We start from the raw sequence: 14769 nt of genomic DNA, 5'->3' as shown, positions 1-14769 counted from the left end.
GACTGAGTCCCCCTGCCCCCCTTTCTTCCAAATCATTCAATTAATCCTTAATGGAAGAGAATGAATGAGTTACTGTCCTGGAAAAAAGACATTAATGAGGTAATTCTATTAGCACGACTGGTCCAGAATTGTTGGGAAAACGGGGGTACACAGAGAGAGAAAATTAGTGTTACTCTATGCACTAATTAACGCATTTAAAGTATTTAGCGCAGCCACCAAATTAACTGCCCCAAAAACTTTCATTGACGGAAAAAAAGAGATACATTGTTGCCCACCAAACATAATTACAGGACAGTGCAAATTCAGTTCTAATGAGGTGAAAGCCACCCTTTAACATGTCCCCATCCCCATCCCCACCCCCACCCTATCCCCTCCCCCACACTTTTGAGAGCCTTCTCTTGTTGGCCCTAAGTTTAAGGAAGCATTGAGGGAGGGGGAAATAATAGGTTGTTGGGGCCCTGAGTGCTTTACACGCTGCACACAGGTAAAGGGTTGAATAGCTCCCCTTCTGGGACTCCTGGGAGGCCAGTCTTCCCAGAACACACTTGGCCCTGAAAAAAGGGGGTCCAGCAAGGAGGCTAGAGGTGAATGGACCAACGCTGCAGCAAGGAGACCTGAATGACCAGTCGTTCTTTTGCTGTACCCCCCCTTTCCTTTCTCGCCACCCCCACCACCCCACCCCAAACCCCCCTCCTCATCAAGTTATCTTTACTCAAGCTTTGTCTCCTCTAATTGGAGCTGATGAGGGACTAATTGGTAGCTTTTTTACAAAACCTAGTACTTAAGAAATGGCAAGCTGAGGAGGACAGCATGAGCAGAGTTAATGAGAGGCTTTGCACAAATAAAGGCTTTAAATGGGCCTTTTTCACAGAATGAGAGAAAAGGAAAGTTGAGGATATCCTTTTGTGTCCTGACATCTTTCACTTACGTGCAGGTATGTGAAAGGAAGATTCCACACGGTGGTCGGAGAAATGTTGAGCACTTGTGGGCATAAAGGAGTCTATTCTGTATTGTTGGGGGGCCTTCATTTAGTGTCTATAAATAATGAGAGAGGGCTTTTCCTCAAATGAATGTCCTTCAGTCCTCCACAATGACATCCCACTTTTCTCTGGCCACACTTGCCCATGTTGAACCACTCTGAAGTAAATGTTTTAGTTCCCATAAACAAAAGTAAATACCATATTGCCCTTATGTTGCACTGCATTGTCAAGGGCTAGGATATATTGTATGTGTGCAGACCTATAATCAAACCAGGGAATGAATGGGCCAACAACACAGTGGCATGCTCCCTTTGCTGTGTATTAAACAATAAGACAAATACAAAAAGGATTTACAAGTATGATTGAAATTGGAAAACAGCTGTTGGCAGTGGTCACAGAAAGCCAGTTTGAGTTGTTGTAGCAGTAATCTTCACGGCAGGTTGCAAGACATGACATTTCCTTAGCATGCTGGCCACTAAGCCAATGCTGTGTTTATGTGTTAATTGTTGGCCTTGTACTACTTGGGCACAAATAAACTCCATGAGGTGGCTTCATTTAGCTAAGCTGTGGTGTCACACTGAGAGGAGGAGAGAACTACTCTCTCTCTCCCCCTGCGGTTAAGGTACCTGAGTCCCTGTAGTGGCAAACATCTCAGTGCACCTGTGCATGAGGGTTCCACCATACAGATTGAATAAACAAATAAGAAAGAGCCATTTTGAAATCAGCAACAGTTATTTGTACTTGTATGGTTGATAATAAGGTCAGTGCTGACTTAACTAAAGAAATTACAAATGCACTTTATGATGAAAGCGGCAATGCAACCTCCATTTACTGGAGGTTTTGCAAATGCTAGAGCCATATTATTCAGGCTTACTCAGCATCAGTAACACCCAACGTAACCTTTAGTCAGACCCCTATTTAATTGGCTGGCCAAATATTTGTGCTGACTAATTTGTAATGTTATTCACAGTCTAAGTGATCTATTAGCTTCCTACTGGTCTCATTGTCTAGATCCAAAAGCACTATTTGCATTTCTATTGTCATGAAAATCATGCATTTCCTCTAAAGAGTGAGAATTAACTCTTACAAAGGCCCCATACAAAGAGACACCCTTCTTTTTCGAAACTATTTCAGAGTCCCCCAAACACAGACTTTAGTTCTGTTATTTGGCACTACAATTACATGAAATGTAGGAAATATATTTAGTTAAGTTTACATTAATATATCCGGTGAAAAGTCCAGCAGAGAATTCTTCAAACACGTGCCTGAATGGCTAATAGCCTTATTAGTCTAAATGGTATTCAAAGAATGGTGACATGCTGACTTGCAACACATGCAGTGGGTCCTTTTTCACTATCAGGGGTAAGGGCATCGAAAGTGAATGGAGAATGAACGGTCAGGGGAATTGTGTCAAAGCTACCTCCCACTGTGGATTTAGGTTTCTCCGAGGAAGAGAGGTCGGCAGGGATCATGTCATAAAGTAAACCTTGATTTAAGCCTGTGTCATTTCAGCTTGACCACCTGCACAGTGAGGTGTAATACACACTAGCCGCATGAGCTCATGGTTTACTGTGGAGCACCTTCTATTCTGAGTCACGCAGTATGAAGCTCCGTCTGTAAAGGTCCACGTAAATCCTTCCAGGCTTCATTTACTTCAACAAATAGATTACCCATGTATTGATAATACAAACTCATTATTTTTAATCCGATTATCTACGAAATGTACATAAGCATACACTATTTATGATGTCTCTCTAATCGAGAGGGCGCTCAACTATGGTTGAGGTTATCTACGAAAAAAAAAGATAATTGGCCACTGAGCATAAACAAAATCAGGCATGTAAACAAATGCAGAACAGGTACTGACATGGTGTGATTCATTTGTGTAAACAGCATAGTGGCCTATAAAAAGTGAGATTTCCATTTGGCACGAATATAGCCTATTTGTGCTTCAAGTAACCTCGGTCTGGCAGCCTCATGTGTGCCTGAATAAATCGACCAATGAGGAAGCGCCCTGTTGGCCCTTCAGACGTACCCGTCATCCCCCTTGAATCAGCGCTACGTCAGCACTGGTATTGAAACATGGCGGTGTCCATAGGAAAGCTTCTGGCTGTAGATGCTTGTATACTTATTGCTTTCATATTTCACCAGACTTATGCCAATATTGACGCAGGTTCCTCTACTGCTGACGACCCACCACACCGCCGGTTTGAATATAAGTACAGTTTCAAAGGACCTCACTTGTCACAACCAGACGGCAGCATTCCTTTTTGGGTACATACTGGAAGTAAGTTTGGCACCTGCTGTTAGCTAACGTTATCATAAACTCAAACGTACTCACTTCCTTGTGGTTGTGTGATCGTTGTTTCATTAATATGACAACTTAAGATACGGTTTGCATAAATGCATGCTAAATTCACGAGTGGCCGCTAGCATGCTATTACTGTTGCCAAATATAAGGTATCTGCTACCATAGCTAGAGCTAGCTATGTGAATATGCAAATAGTGTCTTTACAATGTATGAGAAATCCACCCACCTTTGTTCCCATGAACGAATGCTGGAACGTCCTGAATTTGCAGTGAACCAAACAAGAATAGTCACTCAGGATTTCTAACACAAAGTTATCCTTTTACAGTCATATTATGTTGCCACTACAATTGATATTGTCCATACAAACGTAAATAGCAGTGAACGACAGAAATGGCAAAAGTCACAGTATATAAATCTTGCTGGCCCCCCTAAAATGGGCTAAATCTATAGTTGTTTGACGAGCTATGACAAATGGGGATAGGAAAAGTCAAACACAAAGGACTAGTTTTCTGTCTGCTTCTTTCATCTTCATTGTACTTGTAGTGGCCTAAACAAAATGGTTCCCATTCAAATGTGTATACATGAGTTACAGCATGTGAGACACAATTGGGTCAAACATCAGACTTTGGGAGCAGACACGGACAAACTGTTAAGTGTTTTAGAATCGTACCTAAAAAGCTACGTTTTTGACGTATGTCTTTATGACTGTGTTACCAGAGCATGGGTGACTCAACACTGGAAAGTTTAGCTTTAACTATTACCATGCAAGTTGAGTTGACAGTTTTTACTATAAGCTACAGTGTTGGTTCTAAACATATGGTTCTGTACCCATACATGGGTGTGTAAGGGTTATCAAATCAGTTTCAAGGGGCAGTGCAAAGGCCAGAGATATTGAAGTCAACATCAGCTCCCTGTACAAGATTGCACTATTACAACATTTGTCTTTGGGGAACACAAGCCAAGCCATTATGTGAACACTAGGATAAGACCCCTTAGTGTACTGAATTTTGAAAATTCAACACATTGAGTTGAATGGGGCATACCTTTATCTTGTTTTGGGTGAAGTTATCCTACCATCAACCCACTTATGACAGATCTGAGGTTATTGGGCAACAACTAAGGTATACAGTATGTATTAGGTTAGCTGTTTTGTAGTGGTACCTTGTAGTTGGTTAACCACCTTTCTTGTTTTAGATGCCATCCCCAGTGCAGACCAGGTCCGGATCACTCCTTCACTCAGGAGTCAGAAGGGATCGGTGTGGACTAAGAACACTGTCAATTTTGAAAACTGGGAGGCAGAGGTGACCTTCCGTGTGTCTGGCCGAGGGAGAATGGGAGCAGATGGACTGGTAAAAGAGAATTGCAAGTTTATTCATTTTGTAATAATGTATAAGTACTTTCTGCTCAACTTCTTCCTAGTGTTCAAACGTAAGTCCTAAATAGTTCCATCGCGGGATGTTTAGCATAATTTGTAATGGGTAATTAAATTGAGTTCCAATGAATATAGTTGATTAGATTAGTTGCAATCATGTTTTGTTCACCCACAAGTAGATATTTCTCAGCAGCCCTTATTACGTGAGATGCACAAGTTTAGGAGCGGACTTTGCTCGCGCATAAACAAACATAGTCAATTGCAGCTCATGCTTTTTAAAATCATAACTGTTTTAGAACAGCAGAGTGAGATAGCATACACGTTAGCCTTTTTCTAAATGGTCTTTGCGATTGGTAAAACATTTTTTATACCTCTGCTATAAGTTGCCAGCATTACACGGTTAAAGTTCAATTTATTTCAACCACAACGTTTGCGTGCAAACTCACTGCAATGTTGGGTGCAAACTCTAAAACTAATTGCCACGTCCCTTGGCAAACCTTAAGACCCCAAAGTAGGCCCATCTGTTATTAGTATCAAATGAACAGTGCCAGAGACAGCTTGGCCTAAGTTATGTTCTATCCAAACCTAGTAAAGGCCCACATCTTTTAAGTGGGACTAAGCATTTGTGTGAAGTAACAAATTCATCCTTTTGTTCTAACAGGCTGTTTGGTTTACATCTGAACAAGGTCTTGACGGCCCAGTCTATGGTGCAGCTGATGCCTGGAATGGCATTGGCATTTTCTTTGACTCCTTTGACAATGACGGCAAGGTATGTAGCTGAAGCTATTGTGTGTCAACATTGTCCGGGCCAAAAATATGCAATTCTTCAGAGCTTAATGCTCAGCAATGTATAGAATTTGGGGGAATTACTCAATTTTGACAATGTCAAAAATGATATTGATATTCTGTAAACAAAATCAATTGTGTAGACATATAATGTATATTCTATATGGATTAAACTAAAGGTTGTTTTCAGGTGGGATGATTTGAGGTTTGCTGGTTTAAAGAAGGGACACATATGATCTTGGTGTTGTAGATTAGGTGGATTTGGATTAACTCTTTCCTCATAATATTGTTTCAGAAAAATAACCCTGCTATCGTAGTTGTGGGAAACAATGGAAAACTTGTTTATGACCACCAAAAGTAAGTAAATGTTTCTCTGACCTCATCGCTCACTCAGATAAACTCAAATTTAACAACTTGAAGAAGATTAGAAAATATGATTATTTGTGCTTTGAGAAAATAATCCTCTATCTTTCGTAATCTCGCAGGCCAGTGAAAGCTTTAAATCACTTTTCTGTTCAGTGGCGTTGTATGCCCGTCTCAGATTTGACACAATTTCCCCTCATTGCCCAGTGCTACAGCAGTGTTTACAATAAAATAATTAAAGGATTTACCTCTTTTCCAAAATATTTTTGTTGTTTTTTGCTTGCCCTCCCAAACCTTCAAAACGTTTATGTACAATATTGTTTTGAATATCTTTTGAGATTTGGCAATTTGAGATTGTTGTTCAGAATTGTATGGATTGCTGTGCTGTACTGGAAAACTATGTTTTCCTACAGTGATGGCACAACCCAAGCTCTGGGAACTTGCTTAAGGGACTTCAGAAACAAACCATACCCTGTCAGAGCCAAAATAGTATACTACAAGAGAACATTAACGGTAAAAACCATCAACTTTTTGAAATGTCAAAAAAACATTAAATGAATATAGATGGCAAGTGCTATAAATGTATCTATTTAGTCTAATACTAAGTGTGTCACTGCCTATCATATAACGTATAAACAAATGTACCCTGACATTTCTGTATTCTCAGGTGTTTATAAATAATGGCTTCACACCAGATAAAGATGACTATGAGTTCTGTACGAAGGTAGAAAACATGGTCATTCCCAAGGAAGGCTACTTTGGAATCTCCGCAGCCACTGGTGGCTTAGCAGGTAGCTTTCCAGAATCCTTCAAAGCACTACATGTCATCTTCTTTTACCTGTATTATTATTATTATTGTTTTAATCTTATGGATAGCTAACAACTAGGCTATTATAACTTGGATTGATTTAAAGCTTCTGAAAAGGTTTATTTGGACCATTTGAATGATGGTTTCAGTGATTATTTGTGAGCTCTTAAGTCATGATTCCAAAGCAGTACATCTTTCTGTTTTCCAGACGACCATGATGTTCTCTCCTTCTTATTGTTCAGACTAGCTGAGCCAGGGCAACAACTGGTAACAAGATTCCCTTAATAACACTCTTCAGTGCAATTTAATTAGTAGAACATCTGACTGAAATTGTGTGGCCATTTCTGAATAGCAGTATATGAGAGTGGGGTGCAGCCTAAGGGGCCTCTTGTGAGTTCAGTGCTTGTTTTGTCTCTCCCATTGAAGCCCCCACCTGAAGCCGAGATTCCCAAGGAGGAGAAGGACAAGTACCAGGAGGAATTTGAGAACTTTCAGCAAGACCTCGACAAAAAGAAAGAAGAATTTCAGAAAGAGCATCCGGACGTGCAGGGAGAACCCAGTTAGTTTCACTGCAAAGATAACAAACATGTTTCAAATAGACCTAATTCTCTGTGCCTTATCACAGCCTTTGATGTTTGTGTTCAGTAAGATTTTGTTATGCTGCACAAAAATGACAGCTCTAAATAAGTCTGCAGGAGCGGATCAACTTTGTGAAATTGGATATATATATATATATATATGTTATTATTATGATATGTGTTGCAATTGTTTTTGTAAATGAGTGGCGTTGAGGCTGATGGGTGTGTGTGTGTGTGTGTGTGTGTGTGTGTGTGTGTGTGTGTGTGTGTGTGTGTGTGTGTGTGTGTGTGTGTGTGTGTGTGTGTACTGAGTAGTTGAGGACCTTTACGAGAGCGTCAATGATCGGGAGATCCGCCAGGTGTTCGAAGGGCAGAACAGGATCCACCTGGAGATCAAACAGCTCCACCGGCAGCTAGCCATGATCCTGGATGAGCAGCGCAGATATGTCTCAGTGATCACCGATGAGATGAGCAAGCGCGGGGGAAGCACAGAGACAGGACAGGTTAGATCACACACACACACATCTACACACACGCTTACACATGCACCTGTACACAGAACAAAAGCATAAACATACATCCACACACATTACATAACTCATGTTGTACAAATACACTTTATGGCAGTGTTCTGTCTATCCTTAAGGCCCCAAACCCAATTACATTTAAATTACTTAATTCTTAGCTATTTTATTCTTGTCAAATCATTAAACCATGCACTATTTGTTTCCCTTTAGGCCCCCAGTCAAGAGATGGGTGCAGTGGTTGCAACACAACAGGAGGTACTTAAAAACCTGAATGAGCTGAGGTAAGTAACATCAGGAACAGTTGTTTTTTGTTATTCTTGAACTGTATTTGTTTATCTCCACACAAAATAATTGGAATACGCCCCAGGAAAAAAAACATGGAATATAATCCATAATATCCTTGAATCATTTATTCTCCCAATACAATAGTCCCCACTGTAACAGGTAGGACCACCCCTCCCCTCACCCAATACACAAACACGCTCTCTAGACTCAGTATGCAATACTTTAACCACCAATATCCTTCCCCCTCCCTCGGAACAATATCCACCTGATCCCCTCTGGGCTTATCCCTAAACCATATTTGCATTTAGCTCTTGTTTGCTGACTGTACTGTGATTTGACCCTGAGAATGTGACTACCTGCTAGTAGTATTTAATCAATTAAAATGTAATTAATATTAAAACTGCAGATGAGGAACGAATAGTTATTTACTCCTTTTTTATCATTTTAGGAATATGTAGGTATCTTGTGCACACATTGCTTTGTTTTGGGATTAGCTGACAGAGATCAAGATGTTTGTACCATGTACCATACAAAGACGCATAATTATGTACAGTTAAAACTACAATTAATTGTAAATATTGTTTTAGTTTTATTTTGTTTATTTACGAAGAGCAGACTATTATTACCCTTTTTTAATTGAGACATACGAGGCAGGGTCACTGTGCGTGGTTATATGGTAAATACGTGGTTATATGGTAAATATATGGTTATATGGTAAATTCGTGGTTATATGGTAAATATGTGGTTATAGGGTCCCAGTCATCCTTTTTGGAACAAACTTTATTTACTTTCCTTTCAACAGCGTTTTAAGGCACAAATGAAACATATTGAGTGATTTTTAAGATGGCTATTTTCCACTTTGCAGCTGGAATTCAAATTAACATTTGTTTCATGGATAAGGCTAAGTAATAATGAGTACTTTGTCACTACCACTGTGAGGGTTTTCATAAATACTAACAATAACGTACTTGTGCTTATATATGTTTTGGTGTTTTTAATTGTATTCCAATTCTTAGTAGATCTTCATAGCACATGCTTAAACTGTAATGAAAGGATTACAGAACAGAAAGAACAATCACAATAATTATGAAATACATTGTATGTTTTTAATCTGTTCTTACTATACTACAACTACTACAACTTGTGTAGTGAAGGTGATTATAGACATTGACACTGTCAATGTCTATCTACGTAGTGTGTTATAATTACACAAGCATATTTGCATAACTATTTAATCAGAATAAAGTATTAAAGATGTAGTTATTGACTACTTTCAGTAATCTTCCAGACCCTCATTGCTTTATCATAGGGCAACCAAGCTGTTTTAGAATGTCCTTAATCCAACATTGCATTCATTACATCTGAAATGTTGGCATTTACTGAGCATTCTTCCAAATCTTCTTGAGTGATGACTTATCAGGTTGTCATATTTACGTTAAAGCTATGGCTTTGCTACATGTCTGGTAGATAACTGAAAAGGGTAGGACACTCATATTGTTCTGATTCAGTTTGAGGAAAGCACAATACTAATAAATCTGTTGGTGATGTTCTAATACTAAATAATCTGATTGACATAATACATTAATTCTAACATTGCATGGACTTGATTGATATGCATAACCTTGTAGATTATGGACTCAGTAGGTCCTCATCCCTTCAATAAACACTTGATTGATCACATGACCTTATCTTAGTCTTTAAAATTAATATATCCAAGGAGGGCTTTCTGGTCATAAATGGGTCACTTGTACTGGATTAAGATTAGACGTGGGGTTTAATAAATGTACACTTACTTTTTCAAGGAGATTTGCCTTTTAATGTCCTTTTTCCTCCCTTAGAGAGAAAATTTGATTTTGTTTGTATGTCTTTGCTGTCAGTCTCTCAGCCATGTACCATGTGGCCCTGCAAGAAAAAGCCAAGTCTTAGCACCAATTGTCCATCGGAGATTAGACAACAGAATTTAAATATATACACTTCAAACATTGTCCTCCTCTGATTGCTTTCTTGCTGTCACAATCTCTTTCAAGGTCTGCGTTCTTCACTCTACACTCTACACTACACTCAAATTGCTTGTATTTATCAAGTTTTGTGTATGTAATCTTTTTAATTTCTTGGAGACAATAAGGTCATACTGTCGGGTTGCACCCTGTTAGTAATAATACATTTTAAGAGAATGTAATTTGATCAGGAACACAATCCTTTGGATCCTGTGATCTTTATTAAACGGTTAAATCTATTTTCATCATCCCTGGTTATAGACTGCTATGACACTGAGAAATGTTTGTTGGGCAGAATTTGAGAGTGATTTTTATAGATATTTTTTGAAGTGGACAATTTACGTTGGCCATTGGAAGGTCACGCTCCAAATGTTATAACAATAACTAGCTAATCAGAAAATACGAAAATAAATAAAGATTTTATGATTGGTCGGCAAGAGAAATATGGGGGCAATACAAAAATCTGGTGGGGCTCTACCTCCTACAACTAGCCCTGCTTTCGATACACACCACAGACCTAATATTTTAGTTTGGAAGTAAAGTTACAGATTTAGGTAGTGTGAAATGTTACATTAAATAGAATCAGTGCTTTCCTAAGTGGTATTGGCATATTGCACCACAACCCAAATTATTAACAACAATTTTTGTCAGATCAAATGTACTGTAGTGTTTTGTATTGTTGGCATGTAACATTAGTGAGTATAATAATAATGTTCTTGAGTTTCGATTGATAGTAAGTTGCTAAACTATTCATAATGTTTTCTACTTTTAATTGAACAATTCAATCAAATTTTGATCACACTGGATTACATATTGTCAATAATGTCACAAAGCAAGTATGTTTTAAGATTGTCCATTTGTTGTAGGAACGTGTTTTTACAGGAGATTATTTTTTTATCAATCCCCTCACTGGGACGGTAATTCATAGTTTATGATTTAAGGATATGGTCTCATGAGTAAGATTAAAAGATTAATTTAGGAGACTGTATTGAAATATTGGTATGTAAATGGTTTGTTTCAGCAAGCTTTCAAATGACTAAACAATTAGTTCTTACTATATCGAATCAATCTTACACTTAGTTGACTATTCTTAATTTTTAGGAAGCAATCATCTTTTCATGGACAAATCAAATCTCTGGACTTTAGGGTCTGTATTTAGATGTCTTTAGAGTCAAGCAACAATGTTATCAATGCTTAATCAAACTCAATATTGTCTCCTTTTCTCAGAAACTCGTTTTACGAATCCTTGAAGCAGATTGGAGCAACCCAGAACCAAGGCAATGCCGTCGGTATGGGGACGTATGAGACTGTGCAACACTTTAATGACATCAAGGAACATCTTCACGTGGTTAAGAGGAATGTGGAGCACCTGATCCAACGTAATGGGGTGAGTATGTCCTGGTTCACAACATCCCTCAATGGGTACAATTGGAAATAAAATACATCCTTGTTGTAAATAAAAGTCAGTACACCCTCAATCTTGGCTTTGGATGTAAGCCCTCCCAAAAAACATATTTTTGCTGTTTTTAGAACCCTGGTGACAAAGTGGTAAAGTGTCCAGAACTGCCGGCGATGCCTTCCTGTTTGTCCACTGTTCACTTTGTGATTTTCGTGGTCATTCAGTCAGTCCTGTTCTTTAGCTATATCATGTACAGGTGAGAGCTTGTTTGAGTTTTTCTGTCACTTTTTATACAGTATTTCTGCTTCATTTATTCTGTAATAACTTTCTTCCTCCCCTATTATCCACTTGTTCTCTGTGTAGAAGTCAACAAGAAGCAGCAGCAAAGAAGTTCTTTTGATGAAGCGCATTAATGAAATTACGATATATAAATAAGGGATTGTCCGTTTGCTGGTTTCTGGTTTGTTTTTGTTTTCAATTTGTAAATTATTGTATTTTGAAAATTAGATTTAAGTTTGAGACTTTTTTAATTTCCTATTTTTAATTTGGTCAGAACTACAGGTTGTGTGTAAATGCTTTCTCGAAGCGTGTAAGACATATGGTTCAAGATTCCAAACATGATGTAATATATTCCATACAGTATTTTTGCCAAATGTTCTGGACATTTGTTCTGTGGACAAGTTCATGACAAAGTCCCATCGCTCAAAAAATAAAAAAGCACTCTGTTCTCATAGTTTGGAAAACTGTGGATTAAATGTTCAATTTTGTTGAATTTCTAAACTATGTTGATAGCCAGAGCAGATGTACAGTGTGTGATTGTGTCTTGAATGGATGAAACTGTAGAGATCATCTCCCTAAGCAATTTATATAAACAAATACAAACCTTCTGCGTCTTTCCGTCCTTTGTATCAAGCAATATCAATAACATGGTGTTTACCTGTACAGCAATGTAAACATTATTTTACTATGCCAAGCTGTTTCACAACAGAACACCTCTGAATAAAGTACATCTAATAGGATTGTGAGCAGGTGCCAGTGGGCATGAGTATTTGCAGTGATTGTGTGTGCAAACACTTTAGAAGATGCGTATGAGCATTTTAGAGTATGGTGTCATTCAATGATGAGGTGCAAGCCCCCTGTGGCCTATAGGCATCATCAAGTTTGCTATATATGGCCTTGACACCAATATGTTCATTGCCCTTGAAGTAGACCTTTACATAAATGACCTGGTTACAGTGTGATCACCTAATAAAGTATTGCATTTTATACAATGTAACAACCTGTACTTAATATGCATTTATGCTGTAGAACAGACTATAATGACACAGCAAAAAATCTGCTGCCAAGCATCACTGTCACTGCTCTTTCAAGTGGTTGTAGTAAGCCTTATTATATGAGAAAGTAGATTACTCCGTTTCTTACATTACAGTAATTGTAAGAATATGAATTGAATGTGAAGTGAGAGTGAGTTGGAATTTCTTTTAGGCCAACCTCTTGTTGTGTCAAGTGACTAAAAAACAATTCAAACATCTGGAAAACACTGGCGGCAATATAATATTCTAATCAAAGGCTTTAGGAGATCTCTATAGAATCTCCATAATCCTGCTGCCATGCACATGAATGTTTAATTTATCCACTACAAGATGAAAAAGTAGGGGAACAGCAAGGCTGGGAATGTTAATGCACAACCCTATCTATGTCTGTGGACATCATGGCATGTCTGCCTGTGTAGCATGTAGTGCAGCATATGCATGTAATACAACTCTCAAACCTTTACAAATTGAAGTGCACTGCACCTAAATACAATGCATAGACTGGTAATCCCCTTTCTGTCAGTCATCCCTTTTCCTTCTCCCTCACTGCCTACCTCTCTCTAGCTCCCTCATACCAGCCCACGCTCTCTCCAACCCCCTCCCCGACAACCATCCCAGTAATAGAATTTGATCAGTGCATGTGAAAGTCCAGCACATCTGCCACACATGCCATCTTCACACATCAATTGACAGCAGGACAAAAATGTTCGACTGACCACAATTAGTAGAGTAGCATGTAGTCACTACCCCTCTCACAATCAGATTTTACTACATGTTTTAAATATCCAGATATACTGTATATCATGTAATCTGACTTAATTGCAAAGAGAGTGAAAGGCTCATCTGAACAATACATTCAATCAAGTATAAAAGTAATACGGAATATTTTCAAAAGGAAATCATTGCTCACTGAAGGAGCAGTTTTACCACACTCAACCCTGTATGTTCTGAAATCCTATTTATTCAAAGCAACACAACACTTATAACAGCAATAGAATCATTTTAGAGATAGACAGAACGGTTTGTGTTCATGGCCATCAGCTCCCATACTTGTATTTTCTTTTGTATATGCCGTGACAATAGGATTTATTTTTTACAAAACTTCAGATTAAACTTTCAGAAAACTGTTTGATTAATTTTGTATTGTTCACCCCCATGATATTGTCACAGTTGAAAACACGTCAGCCTTACATATATTAACTGCTTTTCTACACCCTATAACCTACATAACTTTCGAGAGAGGCTAATGCAAGCTTCATTACCGGGAATGAATGAACAACAGCCAATTTAGATAACACGTACTGCAGGGATGACTTGATATACAAGCACTTTTGAACAGCCTTTCTCTAAAACTTGACTCCCTGCCCCCTCGCCTCTCATTCCCCAATTCAAAGAGACATGGGTTGATGCCATAGAAAGACCTGCAGGCCTACACTGACTCTTGTCCATCATGGTGCCGCTAAACAAAAGCCCAGGACAACCAGAGGATATGGATGGCTGTGTGACTGGGGGATAAACAGACTGGTAATCCTGCTTCTTGTGGCTCCTCAGCCCCAGCTCTAGCCCCAACTCTAGCCCCAGCTCAGCGGTATAAATGGAAATCACCAGTGGATGCGCCACACGGGCCGCCCCCTTCTTAAGTAATGTGATTAACAACCAGTGGGCGGAAGCAACATATGTGACGCTACCAGGAAAACAAGAATGTCCTCTCAAAATCTTTCATTTTAACGATGATCTCTCAAGGTGGGAGGGTATGAGGAGGGGTACCCAAAGCTGTCAGATGTGATCAGTGTGCATTAATCATCAATATGAAATCTATAACATTTTGACATTCTAAAAAACAAACAAAGAAAACAGGCCATCTGCCTCTTAGTATAAGGGAGAGGTTTAATCCAGATTATGGCTGGGGCAAAACAGTTTTTTGTCGGCGCGTGTTGCTAGCCGTCAGTGTGTCCTTCGCTACATAGACAAGCAGCAGTTTAGCTAGGCAGGCTCCCGGTGGACTTGACGGGTGCAGGAATTTCAACCCAGGAGACGTCATAGGGGAATA

At 38.9% G+C, this 14769-nt stretch overlaps 1 protein-coding gene across 1 annotated transcript; it reads left to right on the top strand.

Moving 5' to 3' along the window:
* Positions 1 to 3030: 3030 nt before the first annotated feature.
* On the top strand, positions 3031 to 12292 carry lman1 (lectin, mannose-binding, 1). The gene is made up of 13 exons (XM_084687677.1): positions 3031 to 3267; positions 4486 to 4640; positions 5325 to 5432; positions 5745 to 5806; positions 6226 to 6325; positions 6480 to 6603; positions 6829 to 6887; positions 7047 to 7179; positions 7514 to 7701; positions 7936 to 8006; positions 11235 to 11394; positions 11538 to 11662; positions 11770 to 12292. Exons 1-13 carry the CDS (start codon positions 3063 to 3065, stop codon positions 11804 to 11806), a joined length of 1527 nt encoding a protein of 508 aa, XP_084543803.1. The 5' UTR covers positions 3031 to 3062; the 3' UTR covers positions 11807 to 12292.
* Positions 12293 to 14769: the final 2477 nt, after the last annotated feature.

Source organism: Hypomesus nipponensis, chromosome 22 (assembly GCF_054491055.1).
Source record: "Hypomesus nipponensis isolate SF chromosome 22, ASM5449105v1, whole genome shotgun sequence".
Taxonomy (NCBI): domain Eukaryota; kingdom Metazoa; phylum Chordata; class Actinopteri; order Osmeriformes; family Osmeridae; genus Hypomesus; species Hypomesus nipponensis.
This window is presented reverse-complemented; position numbering and strand designations above follow the sequence as displayed.